This window comes from Phocoena sinus, chromosome 15 (assembly GCF_008692025.1).
Source record: "Phocoena sinus isolate mPhoSin1 chromosome 15, mPhoSin1.pri, whole genome shotgun sequence".
Lineage (NCBI taxonomy): Eukaryota > Metazoa > Chordata > Mammalia > Artiodactyla > Phocoenidae > Phocoena > Phocoena sinus.
Window position 1 is genome coordinate 11,383,817 of NC_045777.1, and position 19,228 is coordinate 11,403,044.

The 19,228-nt window shown below is 50.3% G+C and overlaps 1 protein-coding gene across 1 annotated transcript; it reads right to left on the bottom strand.

Annotated features, from left to right (window-relative positions):
• Positions 1-209: 209 nt before the first annotated feature.
• Positions 210-2,341, bottom strand: CEBPB (CCAAT enhancer binding protein beta). The gene has a single exon (XM_032604825.1). The coding sequence runs from the start codon at positions 1,884-1,886 to the stop codon at positions 840-842; it is 1,047 nt and encodes a 348-aa protein (XP_032460716.1). The 5' UTR covers positions 1,887-2,341; the 3' UTR covers positions 210-839.
• Positions 2,342-19,228: the final 16,887 nt, after the last annotated feature.

Genomic DNA, 19,228 nt, shown 5'->3' on the forward strand with positions numbered 1-19,228 from the left:
CCAAGCACAGGCCCTGGGGGAGTAGCAGAGGAGAAAAAGCAGCTGCAACCCCCCCCACCCAACCACCTAAAGAGCCAAAAATAATAGCAGCTCACACACACACAACAACCCCACACACGCCAGAAAAGCAAATATAAAATCATAAATCCAAAATAAAGGGGAAAAAAAAAATCAAAGCCAACTACTGCCCCCAAAAGGCTCTTTAACCATTCTCAAAAAACAAAAAAAAAAAAGTTTATTAAAAGTGTTCTTAATGCTTGAACGGAAAAGATTCCCAAATATACAGATGCCTCTTTTCTCATAGAAATAGATTATTTTTTTATAATACAAAAAAAAAGACCAAAAAAACAACAACAAAAACAAAAACAACAGCAAGAGCAACAACCCCGTAGGAACATCTTTAAGCGATTACTCAGGGCCCGGCTGACAGTTACACGTGGGTTGCGTCAGTCCCGTGTACACACGCGTTCAGCCATGTTTAAACCGATTGCATCAACTTCGAAACCGGCCCGCCCGCCAGCGCCTGGAGAGGGGTCAGAAGGAGAGGCAGAGTTTATCATTCATCTGTACACATAGACATCTCTTCTTTAAATAACACCACGGGCGGGCGGCCCATCTGCATGTGCGGTTGGTGTGGACAAAAATATAGATATATATATATAATAAAATATTAAAATTACCGACGAGCTCCCCGCGCTGCCAAGTGCCCCAGTGCCAAAGTTTTGCCGGCGCCACCAGGGGCGGGGGCGGGAGCGCGGGCGCTTCCCGGAGTCTCGGTGGCCGCGGCGCGCCCGGCAGCGCGGAGGCCGGCCGGCAGGGGGACGCGCGCGGGGGCCGCGCTAGCAGTGGCCGGAGGAGGTGAGCAGGGGTTCTGGCAGCTGCTTGAACAAGTTCCGCAGGGTGCTGAGCTCGCGCGACAGCTGTTCCACCTTCTTCTGGAGCCGCTCGTTCTCGGCCGTGAGCTCCAGGACCTTGTGCTGCGTCTCCAGGTTGCGCATCTTGGCCTTGTCGCGGCTCTTGCGCACCGCGATGTTGTTGCGCTCACGCCGGATCTTGTACTCGTCGCTGTGCTTGTCCACGGTCTTCTTGGCCTTGCTCTTGACCTGCGATGGCGCCGGCGCCGCCCCCACATAGCAGGCGGCCGGGGGTGCCTTGGCGTCTGCTGGGCTTGGCGTGCCGGGCGGGCTGGACGACGAGGACGTGGAGAGGCTCCCGCTGCTGCCGCTCGGCACCGCCTGGTAGCCGAGGTAGGCGCGCAGCGCGTACGGGAAACCAGCCGCCATGCCTGCGGTGCCGCCGCCCGGCGCTCCGGCCTCCTCCTTCCGCTTGCAGTCCGCGGGCTCGAAGCCCGGCTCCGCCTTGAGCTCGGCCGGCTGCGGTGGTGGCGGCGGCGGCGGCGGCGGGGGCGGCGGGTGTAAGGGCGCGAAGCAGCCCGGGTGCAGCGCGCCCTTGGCGGCCCCCAGACGACCCAGGCTCACGTAGCCGTATTCGGCCGCCTTCTTGCAGTTCTTGCCCCCGTAGTCGTCAGAGAAGAGGTCGGAGAGGAAGTCGTGGTGCTGCCCGGAGGAGGCGGGAGCGGGGGCGGGCGCGGGCGGAGCCGCCTCGAAGGTGTCCGTGGCCGGCGCCGGGGCCTGCGGCGCGCCCAGCGGCTCCAGGTATGGACTGAAGTCGATGGCGCGCTCGTGGTCACCGATGCTACCCAGCTCGCCGGCGGGGGGGCGCGGCCCGGGTCTGGCCGCGGGGGGCGCCGCGGGGGCCGCCTTGCCGCCGTACGCAGCAGCCAAGCAGTCCGCCTCGTAGTAGAAGTTGGCCACTTCCATGGATTTAAAGGCAGGCGGCGGCGGCAGGGGGAGACATGCTGGGTCCCAGGCCACCAGGCGTTGCATGAACGCGGGTGCCCGGGGAGGGGGCCTGGGGCTGCCCGCTCCGGCCGGCCCGCAGGTGGCGCGGCCTCCCAGCTCCGAACTGTCGCTGCTGTGTCCCTGATGCTGTTGCCGCTCCCTCCGGCGTGGCCGCTATTAGCGCGGGGGCTGGCGGCTGGCGGCTGGACCCTCGGGTGGGTCCCCTTCCCGGTCCCGTGCGCGGCTCTGACTCGCTAAAGTTTCTCCTGAGCCCGGTTATTTATAAGGCGGGCCATGGCAACGGCTGCGTCACAACTGGAGGCCGCCCCAGCCCCTCCCCAGGCACGCAGAGGACACGCTGTGGCCGCCCGAGACCCCCGGGAGGGCGGCGGTGGGGCGTAGTGGCCAGACTGGAGACCCAGAGCGCGCCCTCGGGGGTCCCTCGGCCTGGTGGGGGGCGGCATCGCCCCCTGCCCACTCCCACCCGGCGGCCCCGGGATTGGGAGCGAGAGAAGGCGCTAACCCGCCCCCGGACCGCCCCCTCTGGGCTGGAGGCTATACTAGAAGGGAGGGGAGAAACCGGGGAGGGGGCAACGTGATCTTCTTCTCCCACCCCAAACACGGCCGCGGCCCGCCCCCTGCTGGAGGAGGCGCTGGCTTCAGGATCGGCTGCAACCAGTCCCGACTCCCCACCGAAGGGACGCGCTCCAGGCGGGATGCTGGAGACCCCAGCTCTGGCTCCCGGAGAGGTGACCCATCTCCACGGCCCTTCCCTGGGTCCAGCCTCGCACCTAAACTTGCCCCCATCCCCAGATCTTGGAAGGAGGGAATTTCACACCTATGGCGACTTCCTGTCTTAAATACGAAGGCCTGGGTTTGGGGGCCTGCAGGTCAGGGGCGAGCTCCACTTGGGCCTGTGCCAAGGTCGACCGCGCCCCTCCCCTAGCCCCGCCCACCGCACCTGCCCGCCCCTCAGACCACACCCGGGTCATCTCCAGCCCCACCACAGCCCGACATGGGCCCCGGGAGGGTGGAAGGGGACAGGGATGCTTGTCTCCAACACACTGTGTGACCTTGGGCAAGCCACTTCACTTCTCCAAGCTTCAGTCCGTGAAGGTGTCGTTACTGTTATTATTATTAGTTGTATTACTGTCTCCACCACAGACTCCCAAACATAAGGCTTATTGGCTCTGGGACGCACATCATAAAGAAGGGCCTTCTCCCAGGGTACAAAGAGGCCCAGAGGCCCACAGCACACCCAAGATCACATGGCCTCATGTCCCCCACTGTTCTCAGAAGGAAAGCCCTTGTCCAGGCACCCTCAGACCTATTTGCACCCGAGGCCAAAACACCTGTTTCTGAGGCTGGTGGGGTGGGGGACCAGCCAGGCTCAGGAGGGGCCATGCAGGAGAGAAAAGGGAATGCCCCTATTTTCACCAGGTCCCTACTGGGCAGTGAGGGTGGGCCTGGACCCAGAGTTTGCTTTTTCACCCTGCCAGAAGCATGCCCTTGCTGCCCCCCTGGTTCACAGATGGGGAAACAAGATGGCCCACCTAGATCTGAATTTAGGCCTGAGGCCCTCCCTGCAGAGTGGGCTCCAGTGGCCCCTTACCCTCTCCTGAGCCATTCCGAGGCCATTTGGGCAGCTCCTGGGCCTACCCCTCTGCCACCCCCGGCCCAGGCCGCCCAGGCAGGCGCTCCCAGCCTGCCTGGTTGCTGACCCCCAGCCCACTGACCCCAGCCCTGGCCCTGGCGGGCAGGTGGACATTGCTCAACCTTCAGCATTATCTGCTGAGCTGGGGTGACCTCCGCCCTGGAGAGCTGGAGAAATGACATCTCTTGAGTGCCCTTGGGGGGGTGGGGGGCAGGGAGGAACAGGATGAAACACTGGCCCAGCCTGCTGGCTTTCTAGGCCTTCCCAGAAGCCTCTGGGCCAGGGAGGGATCCAAGGCCCCAGGGCCACCCAGCCAGGCCTCCCAAGCTGCAAAATGGGACACTCAGGGCTCAGCTTGAGGGCCACTGCCTCCAGGAGGCCCTCCCTGCCCCACCTGCTGGTGAACTTCCTTCCCAGCCCTTATCTCCAGCCACCGTTATCCTAGTTGTCTTGTCTGCCTCAGTCCCACTCCAGACTAACCCCTCCATGAGTGCCAGCCCTCAAATATGGGAACTCCTGGATCAGGCGTGCTCAAAATGTACCAGGGGACGAATGCATTTGCTGTTACCTCTGGACCAAGACCGCTGTTTCCCCAGCTCTGCCCAAGGCAGCTCCTCAGGGCTCAGCCCAAAGGTTACCTCCTCTGAGAAGGCCTCCCTGACCTCCCCATCCTAGGCCCTTGATCACTCCTTTCGCATCCCCCTGCTTCATCTCCTTCACCATTCTCAATTACAATCAACATTATCTCACCTACGCATCTTGATTTCTGTTCCCACTGCCCTCTCCCATTGTCAGCTCCAACAGGGCCAGGATTTTTGTTTGTTTTATTCACTGCGGTTCCCCCAGTGCCTAGAACAGTGCCTGGTACACAGGAGGTGCTCAATAAATGGAGGAGGCTGAGAAGAAGGTGAGGTTCCCCCCACCATTAGCTGGGCTGTGTGACCTCAGACAAGACGGCTCCCCTCTCTGAGCTTCAGCACCCACCCCCACCTCTCAGGACTCTGGGGAGATGCTGTGAGACCTGGGGAGTCTGCAGCTAATTTGTGTGTGTCCTCACACAATCTTTCACCCTCTCTGAGCCATATTTTAAGCTCTTTACATATATTAACTCATTTAATCCTCCCGATAATTGGTAGGAAGCAGGTACTATTATTATCTCCGCTTTATGAATGAGGAAACTGAGGCCCAGCAGAGCTAAGTGTGTCCCAGGTCACATTCAAGGGGTGGGAGGAATTAAAGTCTTTCCAGCCCGACCTCCTGCTTTGGGTTTGTAACAAATCATAACGGGTCTGGCCACAGGGGCCCCATTTTCTAAATGGAAAAGCTGAGGCTCAGATAAGGGCAGTTGGGGTCACACAACAAGTCAAGGGGCAACCCAGACCCTGGGAACCAGCCCCCAAGGACCCGACTCGGTCCCATTGGGGTCTTGCCCTTCTGACCTCACCTAACAAATACTGAGCCTTTTGCTTCCCACTCTGCCCTGGCCTGACAGTGAAATCAGTGGCCGTTCCCACCCCAGTGCCACCCTAGGTGTCCTGCAGGGAGGCTGCGTGCACGGGTGACGTAAGCCCTTGTTTTCACAAGGCTCGTTGCTCAACAGGCCCTGCCTGCTGCCCCACCATTAATGCCCAGCCTTTCCCCGAGGAGGGCGGGGATGTGAGCTGAACCACTATGGCCCAGAGGCCTGGAACACGCCCCAGCGGGCCTGCAGGCAGCAAGGGCCAAGAAACCAGGATCCACCTGACACCACCCACAGTGACTTCTCCCAGTTACCGTCTGGCATAGGTGTCTGTAGGAACCTGGGGCGGGGAAGGGTCTCAAAATGGCAGCCAGCAGCCCTATCCAACCCAGAGACGTGTTCAGCTTGACCCCATAGTGTTTTGCTCCAGATTTTTTGTTTGTTTTGTTCTTTAATGAATGTATTGCCAACATTTAAAAAGCAAGACACTTCACATCAAAATTCAAACTTCCAGCTTCTCTTGTAAGACCGGAAGCCGTGGGCCGGGACCACATGGCTAGGAGTGGTGGGCAGGAGCCTGGCGGGGACTGTGGAAGAACAGGCACTTCCTACCCAGATACATGCCCCTCCTCTGCCCCCAAACTGCTTTAAGAATTCCTTCTCCCAGTCTCTGCAGCTTTTCTTTAGCCCCATTTGCAGGAGGAAACCAAGGCACCTTGCCCAAAGGGAGTGCCATTGTTGCTTCCTTGACAGAGGGAGGTGAAAGGGCTTAGAAATCAGCCAGCAGGTCGAAAAATAAGGCTGAAGGGGGAACCAGCAGAGATGGTCCATGGAGATTGTCTCTAGTGGATTTGGAGTTGGGGGTTGCAAGGAAGGACTTTTGTTTCTGCTCTGTACCCTCCTGGCTGTGGCACCCCTCTAGACCTCAATCCCTGGTCTATTAAATGCGGGTAATTATATCCCCTCTCTCTTGGGCGTCTGGGCCTACTGTTCCCCCTCACACTGACCCACCTCAACACATGAGAGTGAATTACCTCCCCTTAGCCCCACAGAGGGCCTGACCTCGCAAGTCAAGATAACCTCACAAATCAGGCAGGTGGGAAACAGGCCCAGAGTGGGTTAGGACTTCCCCGACCCAGGATCACAGTGAACTGGTAGAAGAGCCAAACTTAAAAGCCGGATTTCCCCTGATTCCTATGTCCGAGATTTTTCCCACCATGCCTCCTCTTTGAGACCTCACTCAGGTCCAGTGTCCTGGGATCCGGAATTTTGGAATCCTAGGATACCCTTGGTGCTGGCTAGTGAAACTTGCCTGAGCATATGCTGCCACCACGTGGCAAGCTCTGGGAATGCAGGAGTGATTTAAATGAATTTTTTTGATGGAGGACCTACTGGGTACTTTGCTTATGGGATATAGAGGTCAGCACTATGGATATAATAGATGCTCACAGGATAAGAGCAAGCCATCGCTGAAAGAAATAAAAATGTCCAACAAACAGACGAAAGGTACTCACTTTAATTTAGTCATTCATCAAATATTTTTTGGCACCTGAGCAACGTGGTTAAAAATATTTAAAAGATGCATTCTCTTTGACTCACAATTCCATTTCTGGAAAATTTGCCTAAATAAACATTCATAAATGTGTGTAAAAAAACATTTTTGGCACTTACTGTGGCTCATGCCCTAGACACATATTCATGAACAAGACAGAAGTGATTCCTATTCTCATGAAGTTGATATTCCTCTTGGGGAAGACAAACAATAACCAAGATAAATGAGTCAACTATAAAAAGTGTTATATTCTGGTAAGCACCATGGAGAGAAACACAGCAGAGGAGGAGCATGGGGAGTGTTGGGGGATTTTATTTTAACTTTAGACTGGTCCAGGGAGGCCTCATTGAAGTGACAGGCGAGCAAAAATATGAATGCAGTGAGGGAGTGGGCCATGCAGATAGCAGCAGCGAGAAGAGCAAGTGCAGAAGCCCTGAGGTAGAAGCATGCCTGGCCCATGTAGTCGCTGTGGGTGGAGTACAGGGGAAGTAGCGGGAAATTATCTCACAGAAATAGTGGAGGCCATATCACACAAGGGTTTGTGGGCCACTGTAAAGACTTGGGCTTTTACTTTGGGTTAGTGGGAGCCATGGAGAGTTCTGAGCAGAGGAGGGACAGTATCTGACTTCAGTTCTAATGGAATCCCTCTGGCTGCCTATGACGGATGGACTGTCCTGGAGGCAAGGGCAGAAGCAGGGATCTCAGTGAGAAGGTAACTGGAGTCATGAAAGCAGATGACAGGGGACTCCACCAAGTCATGGAGGTGGTGAGAAATAGTTTGGATCTATTTTAAAAGTAGAACCTGGGACTTTCCTGGTGGTCCAGTGGTTAAGACAACACACTCCCAATGCAGGGGGCCGGGGTCTGATTCCTGATCAGGGAACTAGATCCTGCATGCCACAACTAAGGATCCCGCATGTTGCAACGAAGATCCTGCACGTGGCAACGAAGATCCCACGTACTGCAACTAAGACCCGGCGCAGCCAACAGCCAAATTAAATAAATATTTTAAAAAAATTAAAAGTAGAACCTTCAGGATTTGCTGCTCGATCCAGTTACAGAACAACCACACAATGGACCACTCTATAGTCATTTAAAGTGACAAGGTATATGACACAAAAAGTACTAGCAACCAACAGGAAAAAAGGAGATATATTTGATACATTCAAAATTAAAACTTCTGGTCAGTAAAGGACAAAATCAACAGAGTGGAAAGACAGCCTACAAGATAGGGGAAAATATTTGCAAGTCACATATCAGATAAGAGGTTAATATCCAGAAAATATAAAGAACTCCTACAACTCAAAAACAGAAAGGGCTTCCCTGGTGGCGCAGTGGTTAAGAATCCACCTGCCAATGTAGGGGACACGGGTTCGATCCCTGGTCCGGGAAGATCCCACTAAGCCGCGGAGCAACTAAGCCGTGTGCCACAGCTACTGAGCCTGTGCTCTAGAGCCCACGAGCCACAACTACTGAAGCCCGTGTGCCTAGAGCCTGTGCTCCACAACAAGAGAAGCCACCTCAGTGAGAAGCCTGCACACTGCAATGAAGAGTAGCCCCTGCTCACCGCAACTAAAGAAAGCCTGCGCACAGCAACAAAGACCCAACACTGCCAAAAATAAATATTAGGAAAAAAAAAAACAACAGAAAAACGACTCAAATAAAATTGGGCAAAGGCTTAGAAATAGACATTTCTCCAAAGAAGATACATGAATGGCCAATAAGCACACGAAAAGATGTTCACAATCACTAATTATTATGGAAATGCACAAAACCACAATGATAAACTACCTCATACCCACAAGGATGGCTACCGTCAAAAAAAAGAAAAACAGAAACAAAATAACAAGTGTTGGTGATGACATGGAGAAATTGGAACCCTTTTGCATTGTTGGTGGGAATGTCAAATGGTACAACCACTGTGAGAAACAGTAAGGCGGTTCCTCAAAAAATTAAAAATAAAATTACCATACAATCCAGCAATTCCACTTCTAGGCATATATCCAAAAGAACTGAAAGCAGGGTTTTGAAAATACATTTGTACAACTATGTTCATAGCAGCAATTATTCACAATAGCTAAAAGGTGGAAACAACACGTGTCCACTGATGTATGAATGGATAAACAAAATGTGGTCTATACATACAAGGGGATGTTATTCAGCCTTTAAAAGGAAAGAAGTTCTGACACAGGCTACAACATGGATGAACCTTGAGGACATTATGCTAAGTGAAATAAACCAGACACAAAAGGACAAATATTGTCCGATTCTACTTATATGAGGTACCTAGAGCAGTTAAACTCACAGAGACGGAAAGTAGAATGGTGGTTTCCAGGGGCTGGGGAGAGGGGAAAGGGGAGTTGTTTAATGGGTACAGAGTTTCAATTTGGGAAGATGAAAAGTCCTAGAGATGGATGGTGGTGATGGTTGCACAACGGTGTGAATACATAATACTTAATGTCAGTGAACTGTAGTTAAGATGGTAAATTTTTTTGAACTTTTTTAAATTGCCGATTGATTTTAACTGTTTACTTTGTAACATTTTTAGGTTACAGAAGAGTTGTAAAGACAGTACAGCATTCCCATAAGGTCTTTGTGCAGCCTCCTCTAATAATAGCATCTTACATAAACATGATACATTTATCAAAACTATTGGATTATAAGATGGTAAATGTTACAGAGCTACTATATGATCCAGCAATCTCACTCCTGGACTTGTATCTGGAAAAGACAAAAACTCAATTCAAAAAGATACATGCACCCCAATGTTTACAGCAGCACTATTTACAATAGCCAAGGTATGGAAGCAACCTAAATATCTATCGATAGATGAATGGATAAAGAAGATGTGGCATATATATATATATATATATATATGACTATTAGTCAGAAAACAAAAGAATGAAATAATGCCATTTGCAGCAACATGGATGGACCTAGAGAATATTATACTTAGTGAAGCAAGTCAGACAGAGAAAGACAAATACTATATGATATCACTTATATGTGGAATCTAAAAAATAATATAAATAAATCTATATACAAAAGAGAAACAGACTCACAGACATAGAAAACAAACTTATGGTTACCAAAGGGGAAAGAGAGGGGGAGAAGGATAAGTTAGGAGTATGGGATTGACAGATACAAACTACTATACATAAAATAGATAAGCAACAGGATTTACTGTATAGCACAGGGAACTATATTCAACATCTTGTAATAACCTATAATGGAAAATAACCTGAAAAATATATATATGTATATATAAAACTGAATCACTTTCTTCACTGTATACCTGAAACTAACACAATATAGTAAATCAACTATACTTCAGGGACTTCCCTGGTAGTGCAGTGGTTAAGAATCCACCTGCCAATGCAGGGGACACAGGTTCAATCCCTGGTCCAGGAACTGGTCCGGAGCAACTAAGCTGGTGCGCCACAACCACTGAGCCTGCGCTCTAGAGCCCATGCGCCACAACTACTGAAGCCCACGCACCCTAGAGCCCACAAGCCAAAACTACTGAGCCTACACATCACATCTACTGAAGCCTGTGCACCTAGAGCCCATGCTCTGCAACAAGAGAAGCTGCCACAATGAGAATAGTAGCCCCCGCTCGCCACAACTAGAGAAAGCCCACGCGCAGCAACGAAGACCAACGCAGCCAAAAAATAATAATAAATTAATTAATTTTAAAAAAGAATAACGTCATCTTAAAAATATATATATACTTCAATTTTTTTCACTGGTAAATTTTATGCTATGTGAATTTTACCACAATTTTTTTTAAAGGACAAGGTAGATCTTCATATGTCAGCATGGAGAGATGCCCAGTGGCATTGTGAGGTCAAAGAAAGGCATGGCAGAGTAGTATCCTGATAGAATCATGTTTATCTTGAAAACCTTCGCCATTAGCTAAAAAAAGTTTTAATTGTGAATTCACACAGTGTTGATGAAGGTTCGGGGAAACTGGCACACTTACACACTTTTAGTGGCTTTGCAAAGTGGTTCAACCTCTCGTTGTACTTTGACCATAGCTATCAAAATGGGAAACATCATTGGGCCAGAAATGCTGGGCACTTATACTACAAAGACACTCACACCTGCACAAGCACAATGAACACTGCAATAGCAAATCTTGTGACATAACATCAGGGGCTGTTGTTTCCAGGAACTACTCTCCAGCTGCCAAAAAGAATGGGGCAGGGGCTTCCCTGGTGGTCCAGCAGTTAAGACTCCACACTCCCGATGCAGGGGACCCGGGTTCGGTCCCTGGTCAGGGAACTAGGTCCCGCATGCCGCAACTAAGACCCAGGGCAGCCAAATAAATATTTAAAAAGAATGGGGCAGCTCTACGGGAGAGGATCCAGACCAGCACTGTCCCGCAGGACTTTCTGGGATGACTGGCATATTCCACATCTGTGCTGTGCCATGTGGGAGCTGCCAGCCACATGAGGCCACTAAGCACTTGAGGTGTGGCTCATGTGACTCAGGAACTGAATTGTTTACTTCATTCAATTTCAATTAAATTTAAGTAGCCTCCTGTGGCTAGTGATGACTGTATTGAACCGCACACATCTGGGACCATCTCCAAGGTCTATCGTTAAGAGGAAAAGGCCAAGTGCAGGCCAGGATGTGTGGTGTGCAAACCCCACGTAAATGAGGGGAGATACGGAATTGTCCTCGTGTGTTTTAGGAGGATGGAGTCTCCTACTGCAAGAGCCACAAGAAACTGGCTGCACTGGCCGCGTAGACTTCAGGGTGCTCGGAACGTTGTGTAATAACACACCCCAAAACTTAGCGGCTAACAACAACCTCCATTTTGTTTGCTCACGATCCTGCGGGTCAGGAATTGGGACAGGGCACGAGGGGACAGCTTGTCTCTGCTCCAGGGCTGGCTGCAGGCTGGAACATCCAAGGTGACTTCTCCATTCCCATGTGCGGCACCTCAGCTAGGCTGGCCTGAAGAGCTGATGGTTGCTGGAGCACGTCTGCCAGTGAGTTCTTCGTTTCCCCCGTTCTCCATTATGTAGTTTCTCCCTCCACGTGTGGCCTCTGCGTGTGTGTTATTCTCGTGTGGCTCCTGCATGTGGTCCAAGCTGTCTCTGCTGGAGTTCTCTCCTGTGGCCCCTCCAGGCGGCCTCTCCTCATGGTCTCCCCACCACAGTAGCTGCACTCCTTACACAGCAGCCGGCTTCCCCCATGGCACAGAAGTGAAAGCTGCTAGGCCTTCTTAGGCTGAAGCCCCAAACTGGCTCACCACCATTTCTGTCACATTCTACTGGAAAGGCCAGATGCAAGGGCTGGGGACTGCACAAGGGCATGCCTACCAGGAGGCTGGTTCACTGGGAGCCCCTAGAGGAAGTCCACTGCAGGAGGACGGCGAGGGTCCTGAGGTGGGAGGTGGAAGACCCACCTCCTTTTCTAACTTTAAAATGTTCACCATGGGTATGTATTACCTTATTACCATTTGTTGGAGCTTAGAAAGCCATGCATGGCATGGTCCTGCCTCCATGCCTTTGCTCCTGCTGTCCCCTCTGCCTCTACACCCTTCCCTCCCACCTCCAGCTGAGAAACGCCCTGAGAAACTTTCCCTGAATGCCCAAGTCAAATTACTCTCCACTTCCTCTGTGCTCCCTACACCTGGTGACCCTAGGATCTTATTCTGCCCCGGCTGGAGTTAGTTTTGTGTAATCTCCCTCTCCTTGGAGCCCCTCAAGGTCAGCCCAATATAGGTCATCTCTTTACACACACACACAGAGGACTCATGCAGGTGCTGAGGAGGTGCTCAGTGATTTGGGGGCACAACCCAGGAAAATACACACTAGCCTAACCCACAATCTCCCCACCCGGCTGGGCGCAATGCTGGCATCTCTGGTTGCATTTGTCTAGAGTCACCGACAGGTGACGACAGAGCCCAACCTCCAACCTCTGCAGCTGCTATGAGTAGAGAAAGCAGGTGTAGGTGGTGAACTTGAGATGTCAGACACCCCAGGGCAGGAAGCTCCAGGCCCAGCTTTGAAGAGAAATTTCCCATCCTTATTGCCCAACCCCCTCCTCCTCAACTTCAAAATTTGCTTCCCCGTCAAGCAATTGACTTTAATCATAGGCGTGACAACCATTCATAGGTGCAGCGACCTGGTTACCTCTAAAATCTTGTGCCAAGCGAAAAGCACGAGACACAAAAGAATACTCACTTATATCAGTATGGATTCATGGATTTTACTTTATTCCAGGGGTTATAAATCCATCATTACCATCATTTGTTTTGATGCTCAGATTGGCCCTGATTTGGCTAGTGTCAGCCCTTTTCAGCTGGCTCCTGTGTCCTTTTATCACGTCCCCATCATTCTTGGAGCATGTCCTTATTTTCTGACACAACAAGATGTTCCAGGCTCAACTTCTACTTTTCTTACCCCAGTCCTCGTTCCTTTCAGTGGTGAAAATCTGGGTGCTGTCCAACATTAATCGTTACCAATCTAATAGGTGTAAAGTGATAGCCCCTGGTTGTCTGCATTCGCATTTCCTATTACTAGTGAGTTTGAGCCTTCCTCCCATGCTTGTGGTTTCCTCTTCTGTAAATTGCTCTTCACGTCCATTGCCCTTTTTCCATTGGGGCAGCTGTCTTTTCTGTTGTTTGCAGGAGTTTCTCATATATTCTAAGCACTGCAGTCTTAGACACTGCAATGTCTTCACACTTAACGTCTGCCTATTAACTTTGTCTATAGGGTCCTTTGGTCAGAATTCCTTCATTTTGATATAATCAAAATGGGTTTTTTTTTTGCTTTTTATACATTTGTGCTTTTTTATTGTGGTAAAAAATAGATAACATAAAATTTACCATTTTAGTTACTTTAAGGGTACAATTTAGTGGCGTTAAATACATTCCCCATGTTGTGCAACCATCACCACTGTCCACATCCAGAAATGTTTCATTATCCCAAACGGAAACCCTGTTCCCATTAGACAGTAATCCTCCTTCCAGCCTCTTCCCCACAGCCTCTGGAAACCTCTACTTTGCTTTCTATCTCTATGAATTTGCTCAGGTATAAGTGAAATCATAGAATATTTTTCCTTTTGTGACTGGCTTATTCCCCTTAGCATAATATTTTCAAGGTCCATCCATATTGTAGCACATGTCAAAATTTCATTTCTTTTTTTTCTAAATTTATTTATTTTATTTATTTATTTTGGGCTGCATTGGGTCTTCGTTGCTGCGCACAGGCTTTCTCTAGTTGTGGCGAGCGGGGGCTACTCTGTTGCGGTGCGCGAGCTTCCCACTGAGGTGGCTTCTCTTGTTGTGGAGCATGGGCTCTAGGTGCGCAGCCTCAGTAGTTGTGGTGTGTGGGCTCAGTAGTTGTGGCTCGCGGGCTCTAGAGTGCAGGCTCAGTAGCTGTGGTGCACGGCCTTAATTGCTTCACGGCATGTGGGATCTTCCTGGACCAGGGCTCAAACCCGTGTCCCCTGCAATTGGCAGGCGGATTCTTAACCACTGCGCCACCAGGGAAGTCCAAAATTTCATTTCTTTTCATGGCTGAATAGCATTCCATCGTGTATATATAACTTCTACTAATTTTTATAATTTTGCACCTCATGTGAAGCCTTTAATCCATCTAGAATCCGCCTTTGTGGATCTCTCACTGGCCGATGGAAGTCAGCTGACCTGGAGCCTGGGAAATGCAGCCTGCAGAGGCCAGCCCCTCTGTAACTCAGAACAGAACCAGGGAAGGGCAGAACAAGCATCTGAGGGCAAGGAGGACCAATCCCTCCCAAAAATTCAGTATGAATTAAAGATCCAGTTTATTTGGGGCCACTTTCCCAGCACCATCTTCTGAACAGTCTCTCCTGGGCGGCGGGGCTGCCGTTCTTGTGTTGTTACTTCTCAGGTATCCACGGACTACTCCACCGTCACTGCTCTGCCTCGCTGGTCTATCTGTCCGTGCACCAGCACCCACACAGCTTCTACTATAATGGCATACGTCTTTCAACTGCTGATGGGGAAGCTCCCCCTTTACTCTTCTTTTCTAAGGTTGTGGCTAAGTTCTTTCCACGCCACATCTCATCAAATCCTCAAAACAGCCCCGTGTCAAGGGGTACAATCCTTATCCTCACAGGACAGGTGAGGAAACCGAGGCCTCAGGGAGGGAAAGTGACTTGATGACGTTTACAGAGCTGACAAATGGCAGAACTAGGACGAAGCAAGGCGTATCTGACTCTAGGGCTGCCCTTTGATCCCCAGCACCCAGCTGCCTCTCCCATTTGCAGTCTGCCAGGCTCTTATCTGTAAGAAGGGGGAAAGGGCTGGAAAAGCCTGCTGGGCTGGCCACTTGCCAGTTTGCTTGCATATCAGGAAGGAAAAGCACTCATATCAGGAAAGGAAACCACTGAGCATTTAAACAGAGAGACTTTCCAACAGGGAATTGGTTACAAAGATGATGCAGGAGCCCAGAAGCCAACCAAGCAATTGTGAAGAACCTCAGAATCCGCAGCAGCAGAGTCACTGCCACTGCTAAGCTGGAGGGCCTGAGGGAGGAAGCAACACTACAGTAGCCCGGGGCCTGTGGTCACTCAGCAAAGCGGGAAACACAGTGGACTGTCCTGTGGGAGTTGAAGCCGTCGAGAAGACTCATTTGCTGATGGAGATGCAGCCCAAGGTGTAAGGAGACAGGGAAAAATACTTCTCCCTTCCTCAAACCTCCAGTCTCCCACCAGGATCTCTCACTGGCCGATGGAAGTCAGCTGACCTGGAGCCTGGGAAATGCAGCCTGCAGAGGCCAGCCCCTCTGCAACTCAGAACAGAACTAGGGAAGGGCAGAACAAGCATCTGAGGGCAAGGAGGACCAGTCCCTCCCCAAGAGGACCTCCCTTCCTGGTCCCAGTTCCCACCAGGCAGTCCCCACCATGGTTCCAGCCCTGGCTTCTTGGATCTAGTGATACCACATCCTCCTGTCCCTCTGACCTTCCGCTGTAGCTCATCCTGGGGTGCCTCCTCCTGCCCTTTTGGCATCTCAGCTCTTCCATCATCTGTGTAAGCAATTCCTTGTATTTCATCTTCTGTTTGAAATGCCTAGAGTGGTCTCCATTTTCCAGACTGGATCCTCGCTAATACAGCCATGCCATAATTCAGAGAATGGCCACAGTGCTACATGCTAAGTTTGTGGACTGAGTAAAGAACCAGAGGGGAGGGCAGAAATTAGGTGTGCTGAGTCCCCAAGGCAGGGCCAATCCCAGGCACACTGTGGACCAAGCTGCAGAGGAACCACAGCAATCCCAAGGCTGACTCTGGGTCTACACAGATGCTGGGGATTCCCAAATCAGGACCCAGGCACAGCTGAGAGGCTCCATGTGGTTCTGGCCAAGGAAATCAGCTTCTATTAAGGGCCTCCTGTGTGCCTGTCTGTATTCATATATCACCCCATGTTAGTTTTCTAGGGCTGCCATAACTAAGTACCACAGACTGGGTGGCTTAAACCACAGACATTTATTTTCTCACAGTTCTGGAGGCTGGAAGTCTGAGATCAAGGTGTCCGCAGGGTTGTTTTCTTCTGAGGTCTCTCTCTCAGCTCAGAGATGGCCGTCTTCTCCCTGTGTCCTCATACCCTCTTTGCTCTGTGCATCTGTGTGTCCTAATCCCCTCTTCTTATAAGGACACCAGTCATATTGGATTAGGACCCACCCTAGTGACCTTGTTTTAATTTAATCATCGCTTTGAAGACTCATCTCCAAATACAGTCACACTTTGAGATGCTGGGGGCCAAGACTTCAACATATGACTGGAGGGGGTGAGCACAATTCAGCCCATGATAACCCCCAATCTCACAACGTGGACACTATCAGCCCTGTTTTCCAAATGAGGAAATGGAGGCCCAGACAGTGATTTGCCCAAGGCCACCCAGAGCTGGGTCAACTCAGGTCCAGGCTCTTCACCTGTCAGGCCCCAAAAAATCTCTCACTCTCTGTGATTTCCTCAGACCCTGGGAAATGGATTCCAGTCTTCCCTTTAATTCTTTTCCTTTGTGTCATAAGACAGTGATCCACCATGTATTGAGCATGTATTATGGACCAGGCTCTTCCATTAGCATTTGGTATGTTTTCTAAATACACAAGATGCCTCTTCTTCAAGCCTCTGCTCAAACCTCCTCAGGGACGCCCCCCCTCTCCGAGCCCCTTATTTGTAACAGTGCCTCCACCCACACAGATCCATCTCTTGCTTTATTTTCCTTTACAGAGTTATCAGTACCTGAAAATATCTTATATGTGTGTTTATTTTTTTACAGTCTTCCCCCAACGAGACTCTATGAGGACAGGACTCAGGTCTTGGTGTATCCCTAGCACCGCGATGAGATTCATTATAGGTGCTTAATGTTAGTTCAATAAATAATCAAATGAAAAAAAATAATTAAACAAATGAATGCTCTCATCAAATCTTCACCAGACATCTGTATGATGAGGGCCCTGGGATCATCATTTTATTAAAGAAACTAAGCCTCAGAGAAAGTCCCAAGCTCACCCAGCTAGTAGATAGTGAAGCTGGAATTTGAACCCAGGTCTGTATTCTCAACCTCCACACCCAGGCCCATCTCCTTGCCTTGGCCTTCCTTCTAAATCTCTCCCTGCTCTGTGGCTTCCCAAATGACCCTCACAGCTACCCTGAACCTCTTGTTCTGGAAATTCCAATTCCTCACTAAGCTGGGCTGCAGTATCATTTTGTGCCAGCAGGTGTCACCAGAGAATTCCTCATGGCCACAATCAGCTGTCCAGCACTCCAGAGCATGAACCTGCCAGAGTTTATTCAATCACCTTTAAGGATATTTCCAAGTTTTTGCTCCACAAACCAGTCTGAAGCTACATCCTTGCACCTGTGTTCATGGGCTATGGGGTGCGAATTTCTCTGGGAATGGATTCCTAGAAATGGAATTCCAGAGAGCAATGAACATCTTTAAATTGCATAGATTCCATGAACTTGCTAGCCTGGTTTACAACCCAGGAGTGTGGGGCCCAGAGAGGGCACGTGGCTTACCCAGGGGCATACAGCAAGCTAGTACAAGGGCCAGGTTTGAAACTGGCTCCACTGGCCATGAATTTTTCCATGCACTTGGAAGATACTTCCACCTAGGCTGAAGTGCCGTCTTTGTGCATTTTTTACATGTTTGTGGGGCTGGATCTGATTACTCCTTCTGTCATTCAATCACCTACTTGTTCATTTAACAGATGCATTGGTGAGATACAGGCTCAATGCTGTAAGAATGGCTCAAATAACAAATGTCTACAAGACAAGAAAATAGTTTACTTTCCTCTCTCACATCAATCTGAATGAAAGCAGACTTGGATGGTGGCTTTATGGTATCAGGGACCCAGACTCTTTTCTGTCTTATAGCTCTTCCATCTTCAACCAGCAGTTTCCATCTCATGGTCCAAGATGGCTGCTCTAGCATTGCCATCACATCTACATTCCTGCCAGTGGGTAGTAGAGAAAAGGAAGTAGAAGTCAACTTCTTTAAGGGCACAAACCAGATGTTTTGTGCCACTTCCACTCTCATCCTATTGGCTGGAATTAGTCATATGTCCTATATTGCTGCAAGGGAGGCTGGGAACAGTAGTCATTAGGTAACATAGCTGGGCAGCCATCATATTTTCTTCTAAAACTCGGTGATCTATTACCAATGAATATACTGTCCAGTTTCTGATGCTCATACATTTTCTGGGCACCTACTATGTGTGGGAGAAGGTGCAGCAGACTGGAAATAGCACAAACTTTGGAATTTGACTCGTCTTGGGTTTGAATCCCAATTTTGCCTTTCCCAGCTATGTGTCATGATCTCTCTGAGCCTCAGTTTCCTCATTTAAAAAATGGAGACAAAAGGGACATCCCTGGTGGTCCAGTGGTTAAGAATCTGCCTGCCAATGCAGGGGACACGGGTTTGAGCCCTGGTCCAGGAAGATCCCACATGCCGTGGAGCAACTAAGCCCATGTGCCACAACTACTGAGCCTGTGCTCTAGAGCCCACGAGCCACAACTACTGAGCCCGCATGCCACAACTACTGAAGCCCACATGCCTAGAGCCCATGCTCCACAACAAGAGAAGCCACCACAACGAGAAACCTGTGTGCCGCAATGAAGAGTGGCCCCCGCTCACTGCAACTAGAGAAGGCCCATGCGCAGCAGTGAAGACCCAACGCAGGCAAAAATAAATAAATAAACAAATAAATAATTTTAAAAAAAGAAAAAAAATGGCAGCTGCTTTTAAAATGAGCCATACCCTGAGCCACACTCCCAAGGGCCAGAGGTGACTCAGCAGAGGCCCTGCCCTCGATTCCAGTGGAAAGACATTCCAGGGCAGCCTTCTGTCGATAAAAGCTCAGAGACATGTCTGTGCATAATCCCAATGCATCAATCATGCATGAGTCAGAGCAGTTATGCCCATAAGTCATAAAGCAGCAGCTGGGCCCAGGATTCTTGGCATCCTTCCAAGCCCATCTCCCCAACCCCATTTTACAGAGGAGCAAACAGAAGCGCTGTGAGCACAGCATGACTACACTGTTTCATTTTATCAGTCTCCTCCTAATTAGGCATGGGGGTTGGTTCCACTTTGGAGCCATCGTAAACAGACTTGGCTGGGCCTCCCTATGCCTATAGGAGCAGGGTTTTCTGGGGTAGCTGGGGAAAAAGAATCGCTGGGGTGAATTGTGGATCCAGGGAGTGTGCTCCAACTGCAACAGAG

Coding starts and splice junctions, on each gene's coding strand:
- CEBPB (XM_032604825.1), bottom strand. CDS start 1,886: ATGCAACGCCTGGTGGCCTGGGACCCAGCATGTCTCCCCCTGCCGCCG.